At 45.7% G+C, this 22,768-nt stretch overlaps 1 protein-coding gene across 2 annotated transcripts; it reads right to left on the bottom strand.

Moving 5' to 3' along the window:
- Nucleotides 1-443: 443 nt before the first annotated feature.
- rev1 (REV1 DNA directed polymerase) lies at nt 444-22,256 on the bottom strand. Of its 2 annotated transcripts, XR_008753603.1 has the most exons (22): nt 21,978-22,256; nt 18,898-18,966; nt 18,239-18,371; nt 14,054-14,222; nt 13,297-13,980; nt 12,335-13,158; nt 11,915-12,013; nt 7,070-7,316; nt 6,258-6,386; nt 5,930-6,084; nt 5,466-5,585; nt 5,142-5,362; nt 4,742-4,914; nt 4,401-4,630; nt 4,114-4,328; nt 3,731-3,994; nt 3,550-3,652; nt 3,181-3,380; nt 2,932-3,082; nt 2,535-2,637; nt 746-2,407; nt 444-589 (listed from the first exon to the last, which is right to left on the bottom strand). XR_008753603.1 is itself a non-coding variant. In XM_055871616.1 (21 exons), the coding sequence occupies exons 2-21, from the start codon at nt 18,952-18,954 to the stop codon at nt 2,296-2,298; spliced, it is 4,389 nt and encodes a 1,462-aa protein (XP_055727591.1). In that variant the 5' UTR covers nt 18,955-18,966; nt 21,978-22,256; the 3' UTR covers nt 444-2,295. The 2 variants fall into 2 exon arrangements, 1 of the variants encoding a protein (XP_055727591.1); XM_055871616.1 differs by having other exon boundaries at nt 444-2,407.
- Between the last annotated feature and the right edge of the window lie 512 nt (nt 22,257-22,768).

Raw genomic sequence — 22,768 nt, 5'->3', positions numbered from 1 at the left:
ATCAGCCTCATGGTGGCGCTATAACATGCACATTTATATCGCCTGATCTGTTTGACTCGAGTGACGAAATTTGGCACACATGCTCAGGGATTGGAGTCTGGCTAATCCGCGCCATCTCAGACACCACTGACCCGATTTTGACAAAACTTGGGTGAATGATGCGTCTTGCCATAGAGATCCATCAATATTTACAAAAGTACACTGATTAGCCCAAGGGGGGCACTATAGAAATCAACTGTATGCATCTTAGTCACACACACATTCTCAGACACCAGTGGCCCCATTTTGACAAAACTTGGTTGAATGAGTCTTGCCTTAGAGCTGTCATTTACAAAATTACACTGATTGGCCCAAGGGGAGCGCTGCATCATTTGTGAGGATGACACATTTACTTTTACCTTGTTTAATCATCCTTTTCAAAGGATCACAACACCAACTCCAAATTAAAATACATTTTTTACAAGTTCCAAGTTTATTATCAAGTTCTTAGAAAACATACAAATGATGTCACAGCTTCAGGTCTTCAGGCACGGGTCAGTCGTGATAGACAGGTACACTGACCAATGAGATAATTCCTTCTGGCCCTTCCCTTTTGTAGAGTTAGGGCAGATGAGAGGAAAAGTGAGTATTATACATTCACTCAGAGACCACAGCATACACATTCTAAGGAAATAAACTCAGAATCAAAGGGTTGTCTGTCTGTCTCCTGTGTTTAGAACTACATTCATTTCCCCAGCATACTCACCGTAATATGTTCATGGATCAGGTACAGTAGAAACCATTTCAAAACCACCATGTCATCCACTCTGCTGATGTCACAATGAGAGAAAACTGTCAGTTCTTTTTTTGCAACAAATGTGTGTTCTCTTGAACATTTGTATCCCGCGATGTCACAATAAGAGAACATTTAATTCTGCAATGTCACAAAAAGGTGTGACATTGTTGTGAGGTCATAAGCAAGTATTATTTAATTTGATGTCACAGAGTATTGACAGCTCACAAGGAGAGTGGGTGCCTCACAATAGCCTAAAATGGCTTCCTCTCCTCACCATCTGCACGTCATAGTTATCCAAAGCGATATAATATTGCTTTCTCCTATATTTTCTCATCAGTGTAGTTGAAGGAGAGGAAGCCACTTCACACCATTGCAATTCTGTGTCAACCTATAGAGGTTGCATAAAAAAAGTAACATAAGCGCTTTGGCCAAATTTTGGTTTCCATCCTGTCAAAACACACACACCCACGATGAAAGAGCAAAAGAGAGAACTAACAACAGTTAATAACACACTACTTGTAACCAATACAAGAGAAAACATAAGAATGTCTATATAGAAACATGTTTTTTTCTTTTGAAACTTAACAAGAGGTGTTGAAAACACCATTTACATGCCATAACAAGGTTCGGCACTTTTTTGCAGAGGAAAGGTACAAAAAAATTGCTTGCTTTTTAAAGACAATCTCCCAAACAGGATGTTTTGCATCTTTTTGCTACCATGTCAGTTTGCAGATACTTCGGAGGCTATGGTGGCAGAGCTTAGAGTAACAGAACGACTGGTGAAAAGCAGAGAGAGAAAAGAAACAGAGCCAGGAAAAGTGGATGTCTATGGTTTCCTTCTTTCTGCCTCCAAACCCTGGATGTCACAGAATAGGGGGGGAAGGGAGGGGAGGCAGAGTAGACCGTCGAGAAGGCAAGGAGATTCCATGGCCACCATCTCCAGGCATCAGACTGTGATATTTGGCACATTCACACACCTAATGGTCGAGTCAGCCATCACTCATGAGATTCAGTGGGTCCTGACCAACAGTGGCTACAGGAGGAGTGTTCCTGCCCCCCCCCCCCCCCCCCCCCTGCCCATGGACGGTTGGACAGTGCGTGTCGGGCCAAGTTGATATTCAGGCTGCTGAAGTGTAGTGCAGCTGATTCCTGTGCTGTGTTCTGCTGACAACGTGTCATAATGAAGTCGAAATAGAATGCAGGTCAGTGAGCGAGAGCTTGTCATATAGATCCTATTGTTACTAATTCTATGGAGCTTGCTGAGCTGATATCACAGAACTCTTTCACTGTGATGTCACAAGATTAGAACACAGCTCCTCCCGTCAGGATTATAATGTAATAGTTTGATGATGTAGCAGTGGTACAACAAACAGAGCACTGATGCAGAGTGTGTGGAGGAGCAAAACTGGATCTCAAATGGCATCCTATCCCCCACATACTAGTGCACTACTTTTGACCAATGCACTATATGGGGAATAGGGTGTGATATGAGACTCGGCTAGAGCCTGCCGTGTCCTCTCCTATGTGATCTTCAGAGTGCTGCCGTAGGTCTGCTGTACCACCACCTGCACGTTGTCCAGGATGAAGTCAAAGGCCATGCTCCACACAGACTCCACAGACTGCTGCATCAACCTGCAATCACATAGGATACGTGAAAATAAATGAATGGGAACAGAGGAGGAAACTGAAAAGTACTAAGCTTGGCCCAGTGGTCCGTGACTGTCTAGAGGGGAAGAGTTAAACCATGAGTGGACCGTACCTCTTCATGTACTTGATGACCAGGTCAAGTTTCTCCAGGTCTTTGTCCTCGATCAGATCAGTGCAGTACTTGACCACCTGCAGAATGTCCTCCTCCATGGGTTCTAAGGGTGGGGGGAAAGGACAAAGACTTGGATTTTCACACACAACCACATCAACAGTCAAAAACACAACTACTACTGTATGACAGCAAACGTACCCTAATTCCTAGAGATGGTACTGACCGACCCACTCCCCCTTCTGTACCTGAGATGGTACTGACCGACCCACTCCCCCTTCTGTACCTGAGATGGTACTGACCGACCCACTCCCCCTTCTGTACCTGAGATGGTACTGACCGACCCACTCCCCCTTCTGTACCTGAGATGGTACTGACCGACCCACTCCCCCTTCTGTACCTGTGATGGTAGTGACCCATTCTCTGAGTAGTGTTCGGATGTCCGTGAAATCACAGGCTCCAGCCAGGGTGGGTTCAGGGCGAGGGGTGAACTCAGACAGAGTCTCTGGGACATCCTGCTTTAGGGAGGATGTGGAAGGTCCATTCTCCAGCTGGTTGAGGGTCAGTTCAGGCCAATCATTAAGCATCAGTACAAATCCATTCAGGAAAAAAATTCAAACTGACTTTGGATAAGTGTCTAGGGGCTCACCTTGAGGCCGTTGGATAGGTCCCTCGGTCTGAGCGGGTGCTGTAGGGCTTTGGCGGGGCTGTTTCCTGGTGGGTGGGGCCTCTTTAGAGGGGAGGGGCCTTTCTTAGTGGGGCTGGAGTTGGCGTTTTTCTTCTTGTAGCGCCTCTTCACCCGACCCGCTCCAACCTGCTTCAGCTGCAACAGGGGGTTCCTCTGCTCTGCTACAGAGGGGTTGAGAGAGGAGGGAGAACAAAGGAGGCGAGGAAAGGAGATGGAGAAATAAGGGGGTAATGCAAAGAGGGTTGAATTTGATCATTAGTCGAACGTCTACGGTTCTTTCCAGTGTATTGTATGAATATACTGTATTCTGCTCTACATCTCTGGTCTTACCCATGATGATCCCTTGGGCCTGGGCGGTCTCTCTGCGGCCGTACGCTGAACGCAGTTCCTCCTGGAGCTCTCTGGGGAGCGCCGCAAACACCTCCGGGTCAACCTACAGAGAGACAGAGAGATGGAATATATTTGTTTGTAATGGGGGTATTGGCGTTAATGAGAATGTTTGTGTGTGTACCTGGGAAAAGTCAGGCAGTTCCAGTATGATGCCCGTGGAGCCAGGCTGTCCAGGCTGGTTGGGGATCTGAAGCACCAGTGTTCCTACAGGAAGGGCAGCGGGGGGAGGAGGAGAGGAGGGGGAAGAAAGAAGGGAAGAGGGGTGAGGGCTAGAGGGGCGGTGGTGTGACCCGTTGTGGGATCTCTCTGTCTCTCTGTGGGTCCAGGAGCGCTCCACCTGTTCTCTCAATTCTGCAGGCAAGGCGTCCAACACTGACCTGTCCACCTGACACACAGAAACACGTAAGGGCGCTTTCGAACTGCCGAAAACGATGCATCAAAAACATAGCCAACCCAATGGATTTTCATTGACAGCAATGTACTGGTGAACTAGGAGTGGAGAACCTGTGAAGGAGAGGGGACCTCGATGCTGAGGTTGAGGCGCGTCCGAACATGGTTAGGTGTGCGTGTAGAGGGCAGCGGCTCTTCTTTACTTGTCCCTGGGATTGGATCAGCAGGCGAAGGAGGGCGGAGAGTGGAGAAGGGGGGTGGGACTGTGGCAGAGGAACTCTTCCCCTGATTGGTGGTTGAGTCAGCAACAGGAGCATCAGCTAGCGAATCTGAAGAGAGAGAGCAGAGGTTGATGTATGGCTTCTTGAGGTAATCACTAACAAGATCTCACACACACACACCTGTGTGGTTGTGTATGGCGGGGGGCCGCTGGGCCAGAAGCATGTCTCTGATGGAGCGTGTTTTAGGGCCGGAGGGGTCATGGGGGGCTGAATGGGCCCCATCAAGGAGCTGCACCTGAAGGCCCACCCCCCTCAGGTCCTGCACCTCCAGCCTCATTGCGTGGAACAGCTTGATGACCTCACTGGCTATCAGCTGACCACTGTCTGTCGACTGGGCCAGGGTCACTGACCTGAGTAGGGAGGGGACAGAGGGAGAGAGAAGAGAAGGACAGAAATGGATAAGGAAAGAGGTAAGTGAATTATGTCCCCTCAGTGTGTAACCCTGTCCATTGCTCTCTCACCTGGCCAGATTGTCACAGATGCCGTGACCACCATATTTGGATGGCTCCACCGGGGCCCCCACCTTACGCACCATGACCTTTAGGGTCAGTCTGCGACCCCTGAGCCCCGCCCCCTGAAGACGCTTCTCCACCTCCATGGACAGGTTGGTCAGGAACGACTCCGCCTCGTCCACCTGGTGAGAGAGAATATGGAGAATTTAGAGAACGACAGAAGGAAGTAACAGAAAAGCACCTTGAGCAGTTGAAGAACATCGGTTCTACACAAAATATTCCATTCTGAACGAGTGTTCCGCCTTCTTGAATAAGCCTTGGTTCTGACCAGCATAAACCAGTTATGACCTGTGTAGAGCGGACCAAATCAAACAAGCTCTAACCACTGTAAACCAAATCTGGTCCTTACCTGTGTGAAGCGGATGTTGTAGTTCATCTCGGCCGAGACAGACTTCCTCTCCTTCTCGCTGCGTACGGGCCGGTCGTCCAGACCTCGGCAGAACCTGAAGAGGGTCTGCCCGGTGCGAGGGCCAAACTCCTTCTGCAGTTGCTGTAGAGACACCTGCTGCAGGTCCCCACACGACCTCACACCCAGAGACGCCAGCTTTGCGCCCATAGAACGGCCCACACCTGAGATTGGTGAAGGGAAGAGGGATGGGTAGAGGTGGTGAAATGCACCACCAGAAAGATGATCAGTTGCAGTGTCCACCAGGTGGTGCTGTAGTGTCCTCACCTGGCAGGCTAGTGACCGTGTGGTCCCTGATGAAGTCGTCCACTTCCTCTGACCTCAGGAGGTACTGTCCGTCCGGCTTGGCCTTCCGGGTCGCCATCCTCGCCAGCAGGATGTTGGACCCTGGAGAGGTCAGAGGTGACAGGTCACAAGTGTGACTGAGTGAGAGGGAAACTATGCTTAACAATGGCAGTCAACTCCCCTTGGTCCCCTAGAAGTTCAGGGTTGCATTCAGTAGAGCACAGGCACACTGTAGCAAAACACTTTGAAGTGGAAAATGAAAAGGAGCATTTCTTATTGGACAAGCCCAGATAACAGTGAGGGGCTATTTCAGTCTGTTTTCTGCCATTTGGTGCATAATAAACACAACCTAGGTAGTAGTGCCCGCTCCGTTTGCAAATGTTTCCTCCCGTTGTGCCTACAGAACGTTACCCAGGGGTGGTAGAGGAAGGCGTGGCACCACTCACCCATGCCCACCGAGGCAGTGCACCCAGTCCTCTCCCTGACATCTGTCCGGATGGCGCTGGCTAGCTCTTCAGGTGTAGCACCCAACTCAGCCAGCAGGGCAGAGCAATCCACCAACGCCTCGTCACAACTCAGAGCCTCAATGTTGTGAGTATAACTACGGGGGGGGGGGGGGGGGGGGGTTAAATAAATTGGTTGTTTATCAGATGATTGTGCTACGATCCTAACAAGTAACAAAGGAATCAGAATAGTCAGAGGTCATGACTAACAGCAGATGAGGGAGGTGAGAGAAAAAGAGATGGGAGGATCTGTAAATCCCTGCATCCGTACCTGGCGAGGGTCTCGTACATAGCAAGTGCCACCTCCTTGTAAGCCTGGAAGTCATAAGGGACAGACTGCAGGGAAGGACAGAGCTGTTTGGCCTGGCCAAAAAACATCCCATTCCTCACTCCTGCCTGCCTGACGGAAGAAAAAAAAAGAAAGGAGACCAGATTACTATAGGGTAGAGGGTGTGTATGGAACCTGGCCTCGTTGGAAAGCACTTCTGACCCATCAGGAATGCACAGAGGACATTAGATAGGCACACTTCCAGATACCAAAGAATATATCCCTTTTCTCTGGAAACAATGTTAATATACTATTTTAAACTTAGTACTTAGAACAGCCAATTATATTTCCACCAACCATTTCATTTGTTTGGCTTCTTTTTGACGGCCTTAGGGTCAATTTGAGGGTTAAACTAATGCATTCTGGGAAATGTAGCATTTTCCCCATATTGAACTAAATTAAAATAATTGTATATAAATTGAGTATTTGCACACAGGTTTTTTCCTTGATCATTCATAAAAATAAAAAAAAGTGTCATGAAAATCAAATTGTTTCAACATTATTTTATATGCATGTATATAATGACATGATTGATGTTTTATCTACAATATGTTAATTTGTATAGACTACACCTAATATAAAATAGAAGAATTTGAATTTCACAGAATTAAATTATATTTCCTTTAATTCAAACAATGGTGTATCATGTTTACTACTTCATTTCAAAATTCAACAAGGCATTCACAATTCAATTCTGAATTGAGCCCAACCCTGAGTGAGTATGGGTGTGAGAGTGTAGAGAGATAGAGAGTTACCTGGCCTCGTAGCTACAGGAGGCAATCTCAGCCATAGAGAGGCAAGTTGTGTCCAGGTCGACGCCATTGCCGTGGGAGACGTGACTCTCGGCCGAGGTAATTTCCTCCAGGTCCCCATCCTTCCTCTCCGAGACACCTGCATGGGAGTATTTCCTCTGGTAGTACTGCAGCTCCAGCTGGCGGTCAACACCAGGCCTCTGGGCCACTCTGCCTGGACCACGGTTACTGGTCACAGCTACTGGCTTCCCTGGGGGGGGAGGAGATCGGCGGTTAGTGGGCACTGGCCAGTTAAGAACTAGATTTGAGACATACAAATACATGAGAATGTGTGTGCGCCCGTAGGTGGTACAATTACCGTATAACCGACGGTTATGCATGAAGGTCAGCATGAAAATAAAATAACTGTCATAACTCTTAAGAAAAAAAATAATGGAGGTGGAGGCCACTGTGTTCTTGGGGACCTTCAATGCTGAATATAAATTTTGGCCCTCTTCCCCAGATCTGTGCCTCGACACAATCCTGTCTCGGAGCTCTACAGACAATTAATTCGACCTCATGGCGTGATTTTTTTTTTTGGTCCCACAGTTGACAATGCTGATATAGACAGGTGTGTGCCTTTTCAAATCATGTCCAATCAATTGAATTTACCACAGGTGGACTCCAAGTTGTAGAAACATCTCAAGGATGATCAATGGAAACAGGATGCACCTGAGCTCAGTTTTGAGTCTCATATCAAATTGTCTGAATACTTTTCTCTCATCAAAACTATTAAATAACATATATGGAATCATGTAGTAACCAAAAAAAGTGTTAAACAAAACATATTTGATATTTTAGATTCTTCAGTATCCATTTTTTGCTAAAAGTGTGCAAAGCTGTCATCAAGGCACTTTTTTGGTTACTACATGTTTCCATATGTGTTATTTCATAGGTTTAGATGTCTTCACTATTATTATACAATGTAGAAAACAGTAAAAATAAAGAAAAACCCTGGAATGAGTAGGTGTGTCTAAACTTTTGACTGGTACTGAGATATATAAACTGGGTGGGTTCTAGCCCTGAATGCTGACTGGCTGAAAACCGTGGTATATCAGACCGTATTACAAAGGTATGACAAAACATTTATTTTTAATGCTCTAATTACATTGGTAACCAGTTTATAATAGTAATAAGGCACCTTGGGGGTTTGTGAGACATGGCCAAAATACCACAGCTAAGAACAGCCCTTAGCCGTGGTATATTGGCCACATCTCCTCAGGCATTATTGCATATATATATATATATATATATATGGGCTTTTCTCCCAATTCTTATGGAGACTCTTCGGGTAGGCTCGCTTAATATAAATGGCGCCAGAGATGCGGGAAAGAGGAGTCTGTTGGGTGAATACACTACCATTCAAAAGTTTGGGGTCACTTAGAAATGTCCTTGTTTTTGAAAGAAAAACACATTTTTTTCCATTTAAAATGACATCAAATTGATCATAAATACATTGTAGACATTGTTAATGTTGTAAATGACTATTGTAGCTGGAAATGGCAAATTTTTTATGGAATATCTACATTATCAGCAACTATCCCTCCTGTGTTACAATGGCACATTGTGTTAGCTATCAAATCAAAGTCTGTCATGTGCGCAAAATACAACAGGTGTAGACCTTACAGTGAAATGCTTACTTACAGGCTCTAACCAATAGTGCAAAAAAAGGTATTAGGTGAACAACAGGTAAGTAAAGAAATAAACAGTAAAAAGGCAGTGAAAAATAACAGTAGCGAGGCTATGAAAGTAGTGAGGCTGCATACAGACACCGGTTAGTCGGGCTGATTGAGGTAGTATGTACATATGGTTATCTAATCCAAGTTTATCATTTTAAAAGGCTAATTGATCATTAGAAAACCCTTTTGAAATTATGTTAGCACAGCTGAAAACTGTTGTTCTTTCATTCAGAAGAAATAAAACTGGCCTTCTTTAGTATCTGGAGTATCTGGAGCATCAGCATTTGTGGGTTCAATTACAGGCTCAAAATGGCCAGAAACAAATAACTTAATTCTGAAACTCGTCAGTCTATTCTTGTTCTGAGAAATTAAGGGTATTCCATGCGAGAAATTGCCAAGAAACTGAAGATCTCGTAAACTGCGGTATACTACTCCCTTCACAGAACAGCGCAAACTAGCTCTAACCAGAATAGAAAGAGGAGTGGGAGGCCCCGGTGCACAACTGAGCAAGAGTACATTAGTGTTTAGTTTGAGAAACATACACCTCACAAGTCCTCAACTAGCAGCTTCATTAAATAGTAATCTGATTGGCAAAAAAGTAAAAAAAAGATTAAGATGGGAAAAATAACACAGACACTGGACAGAGGAAGATTGGAAAAAAGTGTTATGGACAGACAAATCTAAGTTTAAGGTGTTCGGATCACAAAGAACATTCATGAGATGCAGAAAAAATTAAAACATGCTGGAGGAGTGCTTGACACCATCTGTCAAGCATGGTGGAGGCAATGTGATGGTCTGGGGGTGCTTTGGTGCTGGTAAATTTGGAGATTTGTACAGGGTAAAAGGGATCTTGAAGAAGGAAGGCTATCACTCCATTTTGCAACGCCATGCCATACACTGTGGACGGCGCTTAATTGGAGCCAATTTCCTCCTACAACAGGACAATGACCCAAAGCACAGCTCCAAACTATGCATTAACTATTTAGGGAAGAAGCAGTCAGCTGGTATTCTGTCTTTGATGGAGTGACCAGCACAGTCACCAGATCTCAACCCTATTGAGCTGTTGTGGGAGCAGCTTGACCATATGGTACATAAGAAGTGCCCATCAAGCCAATCCAACTTGTGGGAGGTGCTTCAGAAAGCATGGGGTGAAATCTCTTCAGATTACCTCAACAAATTGACAACTAGAATACCAAAGGTCTGCAAGGCTGTAATTGCTGAAAATGGAGGATTCTTTGACGAAAGCAAAGTTTGAAGGACTCATTATTATTTCAATTAAAAATCATTATTTATAACCTTGTCAACATCTTGACTATTTCCTATTCATTTTGCAACTCATTTCATGTAGGTTTCCATGGAAAACAATGACATTTCTAAGTGACCCCAAACTTTTGAACGGTAGTGTGTGTGTGTGTGATATATATATTGAAGTTGGAAGTTTACATACACCATAGCCAAATACATTTAAAAACTCAGCTTTCACAATTTATGACATTTAATCCTAGTAAAAATTCCCTGTTTTAGATTAGTTAGGATCACCACTTTATTTTAAGAATGTGAAATGTCAGAATAATAGTAGAGAGAATGATTTATTTCAGCTTTTATTTCTTTCATCACATTCACATTGGGTCAGAAGTTTACATGTACTCAATTAGTATTTGGTAGCATTGCCTTTAAATTTTTTACCTTGGGTGAAACGTTTCAGGTAGCCCTTCCACAATTTTCCCACAATAAGTTGGGTGAATTTGGCCCATTACTCCTGACAGAGCTGGTGTAACAGTCAGGTTTGTAGGCCTCCTTGCTCGCACACGCTTTTTCAGTTCTGCCCACACATTTTCTATGGTATTGAGGTCAGGGCTTTGTGTTGGCCACTCCAATACCTTGACTTTGTTGTCCTTAAGCCATTTTGCCACAACTTTGAAAGTATGCTTGGGGTCATTGTCCATTTGGAAGACCCATTTGCGACCAAGCTTTAACTTCCTGACATGTCTTGAGATGTTGCTTCATTATATCCACATAAGTTTCCTCCTCATGATGCCATCTATTTTGTGAAGTGCACCAGTCACTCATGCAGCAAAGCACCCCCACAGCATGATGCTGCCACCCCCGTGCTTCACGGTTGGGATGGTGTTCTTCAGCTTGCAAGCCTCCCCCTTTTTCCTCCAAACATAATGATGGTCAATATGGCCAAACAGTTCTATTTGGTTCATCAGACCAGAGCACATTTCTCCAAAAAGTACGATCTTTGTCCCAATGTGCAGTTGCAAACCGTAGTCTGGCTTTTTTATGGCAGTTTTGGAGCAGTGGATTCTTCCTTGCTGAGCGGCCTTTCAGGTTATGTCGATATAGGACTTGTTTTACTGTGGATATAGATACTTTTGTACCCATTTCCTCCAGCATCTTCACAAGGTCCTTTGCTGCTGTTCTGGGATTGATTTGCACTTTTCGCACCAAAGTACGTTCATCTCTAGGAGACAGAACGCGTCTCCTTCCTGAGCTGTATGACGGCTGCGTGGTCCCATGGTGTTTATAATTGCGTACTATTGTTTGTACAGAGGAACGTGGTACCTTCAGGCATTTGGAAATTGGCTAATTTCTTTTGATTTCCCCATGATGTCAAGCAAAGAGGCACTGAGTTTGAAGGTAGGCCTTGAAATACATCCACAGGTACAACTCCAATTGACTCAAATTATGTCAATTAGCCTATCAGAAGCTTCTAAAGCCATGACATCATTTTCTGGAATTTTCCAAGCTGTTTAAAGGCACAGTCAACCTAGTGTATGTAAACTTCTGACCCACTGGAATTGTTATACAGTGAATTATAAGTGAAATAATCTGTCTGTAAACAATTGTTGGAAAGATTACTTGTGTCATACATAAAGTAGATGTCCTAACAGACTTGCCAAAACTATGGTTTGTTAACAAGAAATTTGTGGAGTGGTTGAAAAACGTGTTTTAATGACTCCAACCTAAGTGTATGTAAACTTCCGACTTCAACTGTATGTATGTTTGTATATTTTGTGCTATTCAAACAGTTATTACGGTGACTGTGGTCATTTGGCTGACCAATAACTGTCATCCAAAATTCCATGACCGTCACGGCCCTGTGTGTGTGTGTGAGCGTGCATGCCTTTGAGGTCGGGCCTGTGTCTGATCCCCACAGAGACAAAGAAACAGTCCATGTCCACATGCAGGATACAGGACTGAGGGCCAGGAGCAGCTGACGAACCTGAACAACAAACACACAGACAGACAAATCAAGAGAGAGACAGATTTGTAACATACACAGAATAAGAGACACACACACACTAACATGTACAGACAGAAGTAAATGTACACACAGCTACTCCTGTAATAAGGTTAGCAAAACGCGTCACACTCAGACTCACCCTTCCATTAAACCCTGACGACATTAACAACATGCAGAATGTTTCCACTGACATTTGAGAGAGAGAGAGAGACATGACTGGACTGAGAAATCAGAATTCACATGCCATCAGAGACCACCCAATCCAATCCATCCCTTCCAAACACCACTCCTCTTCCTTACCCTCTCTCCTCTGGCGTTTGAGCCTGTCTCTCCCGGGGAATGTGGCGCCCCCTGTGGACCTCCTCCTGCTCTGCAGCGTGTTGACATACTCAGAGAACTCACTCCTCCACGTGGAGATGTGATGTAGACGAGAGTGGGAGTAGAACTCTGAGATGATCCCCCCTGTCTTCGCCAGTGCTGATTGGTGGTCACTGTCTGGAGGGGCGGGATTTGAGGGAATAGCTGATAAGTTGTTGGTTTCAAGAGGGGCGGGGTTAGGAGTAAAGGCATTGTGGTGACTGCCATTCAGACGGACAGGGGAAGGGGAGCGGTTTGGGTAATCAAGGGGGAGGGGTTTCTCAGGAGGGGAATCTGATTGACGGGGCTTCGGAGGTGGGAGAATGAGGGGGCGGGACGCCAAGGCAGCTGTCGCCTCCTGATAGGTGGGCGGCGGGGGTTTGAGTCTCTGTTCATTGGCCAGTTGTTCGTGGTGTCTGTGGTGAGACACAGGGGGAGGGGTTAGGTTCCTGGGGGGGCTGTTGAGAAGTTTGGGGGGGTCAGATTTCAAAGGGGAGTTGGATAGGGGGCTGGCAGGATGCAGGGACCCAGACCCCCCCGTGGACTTCCTGTCAGGGTTCAGGGGGGTGTCTGTGGGTCGTGTGGGGTTGGGGGAGAGATCCAGAGGCTTTAAGGCACCATTCACAGGGTGGGCGTGACCATTGGTCAGAGGGGGGTCCGTTGCCCCTCTGGTGGGTCTGACAGGACAGGGGTCCTCACCGCCCCCCTCTTGCACCCAGTTTATTTGGGCGGTCCTCGTCTTGTCATAGGTCAGTAATGATCCATTTCTATAGGACAAAGAGAGAAGTGGGAATTTAGAATCACAACTTGGAACCAATGTTCTTTATGTGGACCCTACTTTTGTATGTTATTATGCCAGCAACAATATACATATATCAATACACACATACACAAAACACACTCACAGTCTGAAGTCCAGATCCCGGTAGCTGTGCTGGAGGTGGTTGGAGAAGGAGAGGCTGGACTGAGGTTGTGCGTGCCCAGGTTTAGAGTGCTCATGGCTGGGGTGAGCTGGGACGGGACCGGGGGTCTGTGAGTGGGTGTCGGCTGGAGCAAGAGGCCGGATGCAGCCTGGCTTTGGCTGCCCTTGGCTGGGTGGGTGGTGGGGGATGTGTCCTGGGTCAGAGTAGAGGTGATTGGAGGAGTAGGGGCTGAGAAAGCAGTGTCCTGGGCTAAAGTGTCTGGACTGAGGGTTGAGGTGACTGGGGAGGGGGAGCGAGTGGCTGGGCTGGGGGTTGAGGTGACTGGGGAGGGGGAGCGAGTGGCTGGGCTTGGGGTTGAGGTCGCCAGCTAGCGGGTTATACTGGTTGGGCTGGTCGAGGAGATTGTCTATGTGTACATGACTGTGGCTGGATGTAGGAGTGTGGTGGCTAGATAGGGGCTTCCCTAGGCTGGGGGCTGGGTTGTTGAGGCCAGGTATGAGGTTATTGAGGCTGGGTACAGGGAGGCTGTGGCTGGGTTGGGTTTGCCTGTGGCTGGGTCCTGCAGCCTCCTGGCCCTGGCGAACACACACACTGGGGAAGCTCAGGCCTTTTTGCTTGGCATAGAGCTGGTACTGCAGGTAGGACAGGAGATGGCCAGCCTTGATACTGAAGGTGGGAAAGAGGAAGGATTAAACACTATACGTAGGTTACATTACACAACACACAACACTACACCCACCTGTCAGTGATCCACTCCGGCCGGACCACCTTCTGGTCCCTCAGCTCCTGTATCTTGCTGTTGGGCAGGTTGGTGGCGATTATGTGGGTTGTCTTGGAGCGGGAATAGTACATGTGAAACTGACCACCATGCAGCATCATCAGCCTACGCAGCTCGTCTGCACTGGGGTCTAGGTATAGAAATAATAAATAGAAGAATTGGACGAGCACTGATATCCACATTCTACTCTTTATAATCCTATGCTCACACACACAGTCAAAAGCCAGAGAGGAAGAACAGGAACAGACATCAAAGAGCAGGGTAAAGCATACACACACATTTAGTACCAGTCAAAAGTTTGGAAACACCTACTCATTCAAGGGTTTTTCTTTATTTGTACTATTTTCTACATTGTAGAATACCAGTGAAGACATCAAAACTATGAATAACACATATGGAATCATGTAGTACCCCCCCCCCCAAAAAGTGTTAAACAAATTAAAATATATTTTGTATTTGAGATTCTTCAAAGTAGTCACCCTTTGCCTTGATGACAACTTTGCACACTCTTGGCATTCTCTCAACCTGCTTCGAGGTAGTCACCTGGAATGCATTTCAATTAACAGGTGTGCCTTGCTAAAAGTACATTTGTGGAATTTCTTTCCTTCTTAATGCGTTTGAGCCAATCAGAAGATGGTCTTTTACCAAATAGGGCTAAGTCCATATTATGGCAAGAACAGCTTAAATAAGCAAAGAGAAAAGACAGTTCATCATTACTTTAAGGTCAGTCAATTATCAAAATTTCAAGAACTTTCAAAGTTTCTTCAAGTGCAGTCGCAAAAACCATCAAGCGCTATGATGAAACTGGCTCTCATGAGGACCGCCACAGGAAGGGAAGACCCAGAGTTATCTCTGCTGCAGTCTGCTGTCCCCACATGCTTCAAGATGGCCACCATTGTTCCTGTACTTCAAGATGGCCACCATTGTTCCTGTACCTAAGAAGGCAAAGATAACTGAACTAAATGACTATCGCCCCGTAGTGCTTTGCGATACTAGTCAATGATCATGTCACCTCCACCTTACTTGTCACCCTAGACCCATTTCAATTTGCTTATCGTCCTAATAGATCCACAGACGATGCAATCGCCATCACACAGCACACTGCCCTATCCCATCTGGACAAGAAAGATACCTATGTAAGAATGCTGTTCATTGACGACAGCTCAGCATTCAACACCATAGTACCCTCCAAGCTCATCATTAAGCTTGAGGCCCTGGGTCTGAACCCCACCTTGTGTAACTGGGCCCTGGACTCCTGACGGGCCACCCCCAAGTGGTGAAGGTAGGAAACAACACCACATCGTTGATCCTCAACACATGGGGCCCCACAAGGGTGCATGCTTCACCCCCTCCTGTACTCCCTGTTCACCCATGATGGCGTGGCCATGCACTCCTCCAACTCAATCATCAAGTTTGCAGACGACACCACAGTAGTAGGCTTGATTACCAACAATGATGAGACAGTCTACAGGGAGGAGGTGAGGGCTCTGGGAGTGTGGTGCCAGGAAAATAACCTCCCTCTCTCAACGTCAACAAAACAAAGGAGGTGATTGTGGTCTTCAGGAAACAGCAGAGGGAGCACCTCCCTATCCACATCGACGGGACCGCTGTGGAGAAGGTGGAAAGCTTCAAGTTCCTCTGTGTACACATCCCTGACGATCTGAAATGGTCCACCCACACAGACAGCGTGGTGAAGAAGGCAAAACAGCGCCTCTTCAACCTCAGGAGGCTACAGAAATGTGTCTTGGCACCTAAAACCCGCACAAACTTTTACAGATGCACAATTGAGAGCATCCTGTCAGGCTGTATCACCGCCTGGTACGGCAACTGCACCACCCACAACCGCAGGGCTCTCCAACGCATCACCGGCAGCAAACTACCTGCCCTTTAGGACACTTAGAGCACCCGATGTCACAGAAAGGACAAAAAGATCATCAAGGACAACAACCACCCGAGCCACTTCCTGTTCACCCCGCTATCATCCAGAATGCAATGTCAGTAGAGGTGCATCAAAGCTGTTACCGAGAGACTGAAAAACAGCTTATATCTCAATGTCATCAGACTGTTAAATAGCCATCATTTGCACATTAGAGGCTGCTGCCCTATATACATAGACTTGAAATCACTGGCCACTTTAATAATGGAACACTAGTCACTTTAATATTACTCATCTCATGTATGTACTGTATTCTATTCTACTGTATCTTAGTCTATGCCCCTCTGACATTGCTCGTCTATATATTTTTAATTCCATTCCTTTACTTAGATGTGTGCATTGTTGTGAAATTGTTAGATATTACTGCACTGTTGGATTTCGCTACACCCGCAATAACATCTGCTAAACACGTGTATGTGACCAATAAGATTTGAAAGAGATGTTACCAGCCTCAGAAATTGCAGCCCAAATAAATGCTTCACTGAGTTCAAGTAACAGACACATCAACATCAACTGACTGCATGAATCAGGCCTTCATTGTCAAATTGCTGCAAAGAAAACACTACTAAATGACACCAATAAGAAGAGACTTGCTTGGGCTTATAAACACGAGCAATGGACATTAGACCGGTGGAAATCTGTCCTTTGGTCTGATGAGTCCAAATTTGATATTTTTGGTTCCAACCGCCTTGTCTTTGTGAGACGCAGAGTAGGTGAACAGATGATCTCCGCATGTGTGGTTCCCACCGTGAAGCATGGAGGTGGTGGTGTGATGGTGCTTTGATGGTGACACTGTCACTGATTTATTTAGAATTCAATGCACACTTAATAAGGATGACTACCACAGCATTCTGCAGCGATACACCATCCCATCTGGTTTGCGCTTAGTGGGACTATCATTTGTTTTTCAACAGGACAATGACCCAATAGACATCCAGGCTGTGTAAGGGCTATTTGACCAAGAAGGAGAGTGATGGAGTGCTGCATAAGATGACCTGGCCACCACTATCACCCAACCTTTTGGGTTACATGATTACATTGTTTTGATGTCTTCGCTATTACTCTACCATGTAGAAAATAGTCAAAATAAAGAGAAACCCTTGAATGAGTAGGTAGAGAGAGGAGATTATTTCCATGTACTCCCCTGTGATATTCTTAGAAATCATTTACATATCCAATTTAGATTTCCTGTAGGTGAAGAGAAAGAGGAGATAGAAGACAGACAAATACAAAAGCTAAATGAGGGGAAAGAGTGAAAGGTGGAAAGAGGAATGAGAGAAGAAATGGGGTAAAAATGGAAAAGTGGAGATAAGAGGGGGAAAGAGAAAATAATGAAAGATAGAGATTGGGATAGAAGGAAAGGCTGTGTGGGAAAATAGAGTAAAGAGGTAGAACGTGTCCACCGCCCAGCAATCCCAACAAAGCCTTCTATGGCTTACCTAACAACTGAACCCGTCTATTGTACGGTCCACGCGCACAAAGTCCATACACTGCAGTTACAGACCCGCCCAGTCTTTCTAGAGAAATAATTGCAATCAAAGTAAAATTGCTTAGAAAGTATAAATGGGTTACTAGCTCCATTAAAGCATTAAGGACTGTATTTAGTATCCATAGAAGGGATAAGGATAGAATCAAATGGGAGAAGGGTGGGTAAGGTGTAAAGGCGAGGGCATGGGATGGGAACATCCCAGACAGTTAGGAACAGTTTGGGTATAAATTATGACGACATTTTGTGACGTTTTTGTTTATTTTGATCTTCAGAAGGGTTATTTCTGGCAGTTCATGCACACAGAAAATTATCGAGGCAAGCTGAAGTCGGTAGCCAAGTCTACGCCCCTTTGACGGTGATTGGTCAACCGAAGGGATTCTTCAATTAAGTGTTTGTTGTCAATCAATGAGATGTGCATGAAAACGAGGCCTATTTTTCCACTTGAGAAATACTGCACCAAACATCTTAGTTAGATGTAAAATTGTGCGACTAAGATCTCTGCAAAAATATCAAAATAAATGACAGATTTCTTGATTTATCTTAGATTAATTTGGACTATTTTGAGGAAGTGTATGCTTGCTACAGCATCTCAAGATGAACACAGTACTATTGCTGCTTTGTCTCATTTTTCAAGCGAAGGTCTTTTAAGGGAGTATGCGAGCACACTCGTTCGGGTCACCTAGCCAGACCATGCTGACGCCTTAATGGCCATGTGTCTCACCTGTGTATCCGTTGACATAGATGGCCACCCCAGTGAAGATGCTAGAGCAGGCTCCATCTTTCTGTTTCTCTCTGGGGGCGTCCATCTTAAACTGCTCATCCAGCTTGGACACCTTAGCAGCCATGTAGCCACCCTACACACACATTTTACATTTAAAGTCATTTAGCAGATGCTCATATCTAGAGCAACTTACAGGAACAATTAAGGTGAAGTGCCTTGCTCAAGAGCACAGACAAATTTTTCACCTGGTCGGTTGCTAGCCCAACGCTCTTAACCACTAGGCTACATGCCGCCGGTACACACACACACACATTTTAGAATTTGTTCTAACAAGAAACCATGATATTCTCACTGCAGACTGATAGTCATACATGCAACAGGGCTCCAGGCGAAGTCAATGAAGTGCCAAATTAAGGAGGAAAACCTGGGCCGGCTTATCATGCATGACATATACAGAGTACCACTATAAAATCCTTAGCCTCTCCTTTCTCATCAGCAGTCATAAGTATACATAATCACACAGGTATCAACCTAAGTTGTTTGCACAATCATTATGCACTAGCAGTACCATATTATCCCACTGAGCTAAAGTGAGCCAATGTAACGGACAATGCCACGCTCATGGGTCTCCATGGCAACGGAAACAGGAAGTTACTCACCATGGAAGCCCAACCGTTGTCATCCCTGTCCCTCTTCCTCCGCCCATCTCGACTCATACTGAGAAACACCTGGGAGAGGAAAATAGTCTGTTTTAGGTAGCCATATCTATGACGATGAGTCAGTCCGTGTAAGAGAACCCACACCCCACACAGATACACACACTCTTTGTTATCAGGTGTTTAGGTGATCGATCAGCCAACTTCAGTACACTAATTAGGCTTGTATTGTAATTAGTGGTCGATACAGGGAGATTTACATCAGGCCCCGCTCCAGAGGAACAGTACAACAGTGTGTGTGGAAAGTGTGGTGACCAATGCTTACTTACCATATAAATTTGACCTTCCTTGGTCTGTCATTTTGACCCTCAAAATACACACTCTAGAACATTTTATTTTTCTCACACTTGATGCTCTCCCCTCTCTCAGCCTATATCCTGTGGGTGCCTCCATCTCAGATGGTGTGATTATGATGAAACAATCCTCATCCTCTCTTTCTTATTACATTTTAATTCTCCGTCTGAACTCTTCAATTCTGGCCTTGAGAATTGTAACTCTCATCTCAAAACAGATTTATCTTCAAACCCCCTCCTATTGGGCTTTCTGAGTTCAATCCATCAGACTGTTGTCCAACTTGACATGAGGAGGGTGTTTCCTAGCTCAAGGAGATCAACAACTTTTGATTTTGGAGTGTACTCTCCCTTTAGCACGGACCCTAGCCTCAGTCTGTGACCCATGTCTCAACCGGAGGGAGTGGCCCACTAAGCCTATTAGTCCTAATATAGGCCCTGAGAGAGGGAGCCTGAACGCCCGCCATTAAGAAACACAAAGCAGAGAAAGGCACATCTGTTGAATGAATAGGCAGACACAGTCAGGTTTGACACTGATTGTCTGTGTTCCCAATCTGCTCATCACCTGTAGCTGGCTGCCATGATTGCAGCATGTGACTTATATCCTGCCAGGGCCAGGTGCTCCAATCATGCAAATGAGCATGAGCAGGAAGAACACACTCAGGTCAGTTCAAAGGGAGGTGACATCAAACATTGGGAGAATCTCAATTGCATACTCCTCGCATCCTCACCTTCTCAAAAGCCACTGGATGACAAAACCCAGAGGTCCCAACCCTTTGCCCTTCTCCTCCAATGGGTTTTTGAGAAGGAGGCGAGAGGACGTAAGGAGTATGCAATTGAAATTCTCCCAAGAAAGAGAAAATGAAGGAAGCCGAATGAAAAAAAGGATGGATGTAGCTTTGGGTAGAAATGTTATGGACAAAGGCACATAAAAAAGGATGGGGGGGATCAGAAAATTACATCAGAAAATTACATCAGCAGATAACCTATACGGAGTAGAAAGCAGTACAGAAGAGGTGGAGATATGGGGTTAAATCTAAGCCTACATCCCATCCATGGACAGGTAGTCAGACAAAGCATCTGAGAAAGATTGACTATCCTACGCCTGTCTGTCTTTTTATTCTAGCCCTGCAATATTTGCTGGGTTAGGATCAGCTTTATCTGGCGCTGTTATGACCTTTAACATTATGAGCTAAAAATACACCTGTCTCCAGAACAGTTCGAACAGGCCTCCCACTATATTACTACTATCTGACTCTGCAGCAGCATATAAGCAGTGGGGATGGCTGGACCCTAGACATAGATAGAGGACTCATCTTTGTATCTGTGCCATTATAGTGTTTGTGACAGCTTGGACAGCGCCATTGAGGTTCCATTTTGAAGTAGTACATTTTCTTCTTCAAGATTGTCTGATCGTGCCTAATGACATGACTCCAACAGGGTCACCAGGAGGGCTCAGCTAATAAAGTTCCACCCAGTTGACTACATTACAATAGTGGAAGCCTTCAATGGTGCTGCCCATGCTAACATGGCCTTTTGGCCACTAGAGGGCTCTATCATTCTCTATGGGCTGGACACCTGCCAGACCGTCTGCCCTGCTGTGCCACGCTCAAATGAGTCCCCACAGAAACACAAATGGCCCACAGCTGGTGGACTGCAGGTGTCACAGTGTAACCTGGCTCCAAAGTATTGTGGTACAAAAGGGCCAAATTGGTTCCTGCCTCCAGGAAGGAGTCCATCTTAAGTCAACTTCAAAGGCTGGTACCAAGAATTCCTCAGAGGCATAGACAGTTAGATATGAGAGAGATGCTGGGGGTGAGAGGGGACAGAGAATGTACTTACTAAAGCAGGCAGTCAGAGCAATTATTACTTATTTCCATTACTCCGAAAATCAAAATGAGTACAAAGAGCAGAGCAGCAGACACCAGTCTAACTGCAGCCTTTTTTTGTAAGAAGGCTGTTCTGGAGCATGCTTTGTACAGTGCCACCACTGCTATCCTCGCTGACTGTACTTACTGGACTGAAAATTCTAAAGTAAGCAGGTTGCAGGAGTCATGCTTGCTGGAGTTGGCTACAGGTCTAGCTAGCCCCCCTCCCTGCTCCCTCCCTCCCTCCTCGAGCAGAACACAAACAAAGATTTGTGGTCGACCTGCATGGCGAGCACTGCCTGGACACACGAATGGGCTTGATTTTACTTTATGCTTGATTTTTACTTTAAACTAGATATAGCTATGCATACGGACTAGCATTGACGATTTACTAAATGAAAAGACAGCTGACCCCAACCACGTCCACTATGTGTGTAGCTAAGCTTGTTAGCTAGATCCACGCCTGATTCTGTGTGGGAAATGTATTGCTTGCTTCGTCAGGTCTGTCAGCTAGTGTGGTCCCATGTGATTTTGACTACCACAGACCTAAAAAGCTCAACTAGCCACGTTACTCTCGAATGAAGACTGTCAAAAACGGCAAGCAGAAAGACAGATATTATGCAAATCAAGCTAGCTGCAGAGTTAGCTGGTAAATAACAAATGTAACCGAATGAATCGTGTCGCAGCGCTACAGAGTATAATTGCCCAGATTCTGTGTGCAGTGAGGGAGGACACGTTGTTTATGTCGAAATTATGTTACATAATTATCCAACATAGAATAAACAGTAGGTGCACGAGTGTGTGCTACAAAGTGTCCACACTGTACTGTTCCCATTGTAAAAGCGGAAGTCACTTTGCCACTCACCTTCTCTCTTTTACTGACTTGATCTTGCGCTGAAATCAAACAGCTAAATGTTGTTTTCGCAGGCTGGATCCTTCTTCTAAAAGGGTCTATGCGGTGGAGTTCTTCCCTATTTTGAGTTTAGTGTAACTGTTGTGGTCTTCCTATTTTGACATGCTCTTGAATAATCTCCGATCACCTTTCTCCGTGTGCTCTCCATTTTCAGCAGCCCGTCTGCTTTTTCTCTCTACCTCCCTTCTCTCCCTCTCTCAACTCCCTGGCTCCTCCCCTCACTGTTTAGCGCCTTAAACCGTCCTCCCTGTCGGGTCAGTGACAGCTCCCATTGCCGCTGGCTGTGGTTATCGTGCCACCCCGTGGCGAGTCAACAACACTACACTTGACGCAGCGCTGTGAAAGGCCACGTTCCATTTCATTGCCAATTTTCCTTCGCCTTTAAAACCTCATCGGCCTCCACCGCATAAAGAAGTAGTTATTGCGCCACTTAAACTGGAGAAGGGTCTGAAAATTGAAATGGAATTGGGTCACAGAGATTAGGGACGACGGTATGTTGTGGGCTACTATCTCACGCACGCACGTCCCTGGTTTTAATGTCTATGGCACGTCCTCATTGACTTGGCCAGAGGAAGTGTCAAACATGTAAAAAATAAGCCTAATGCGTTTGTATGGGCTTATTTTGGACCTGCCTGCTTCCCGCCTCTGGGACAACGACTCCCATTGTTAAGGCGGAGACACGAGCACTCGTCATTATATACAGATCTCTGACTGGTCTTTTGACTGTTACTGCATCCAGCATA

The sequence above is a fragment of the Salvelinus fontinalis genome, chromosome 19, assembly GCF_029448725.1.
Source record: "Salvelinus fontinalis isolate EN_2023a chromosome 19, ASM2944872v1, whole genome shotgun sequence".
Taxonomy (NCBI): domain Eukaryota; kingdom Metazoa; phylum Chordata; class Actinopteri; order Salmoniformes; family Salmonidae; genus Salvelinus; species Salvelinus fontinalis.
Note: the sequence above shows the minus strand (reverse complement) of the source record. Positions and strands in the feature narration are given on the sequence as shown.

Bases quoted from the DNA above. Each gene is read 5' to 3' on its own strand.
- rev1 (XM_055871616.1), bottom strand. From the start codon at position 18,954: ATGAGTCGAGATGGGCGGAGGAAGAGGGACAGGGATGACAACGGTTGG. The intron at 7,317-11,914 runs GCATGCACGCTC...CTCCCCCCCCAG, and splicing joins ACACAGGCCCGACCTCAAAG to GGAAGCCAGTAGCTGTGACC. The intron at 2,638-2,931 runs GTACAGAAGGGG...CCCCACCCTTAG, and splicing joins ATGGGTCACTACCATCACAG to AACCCATGGAGGAGGACATT.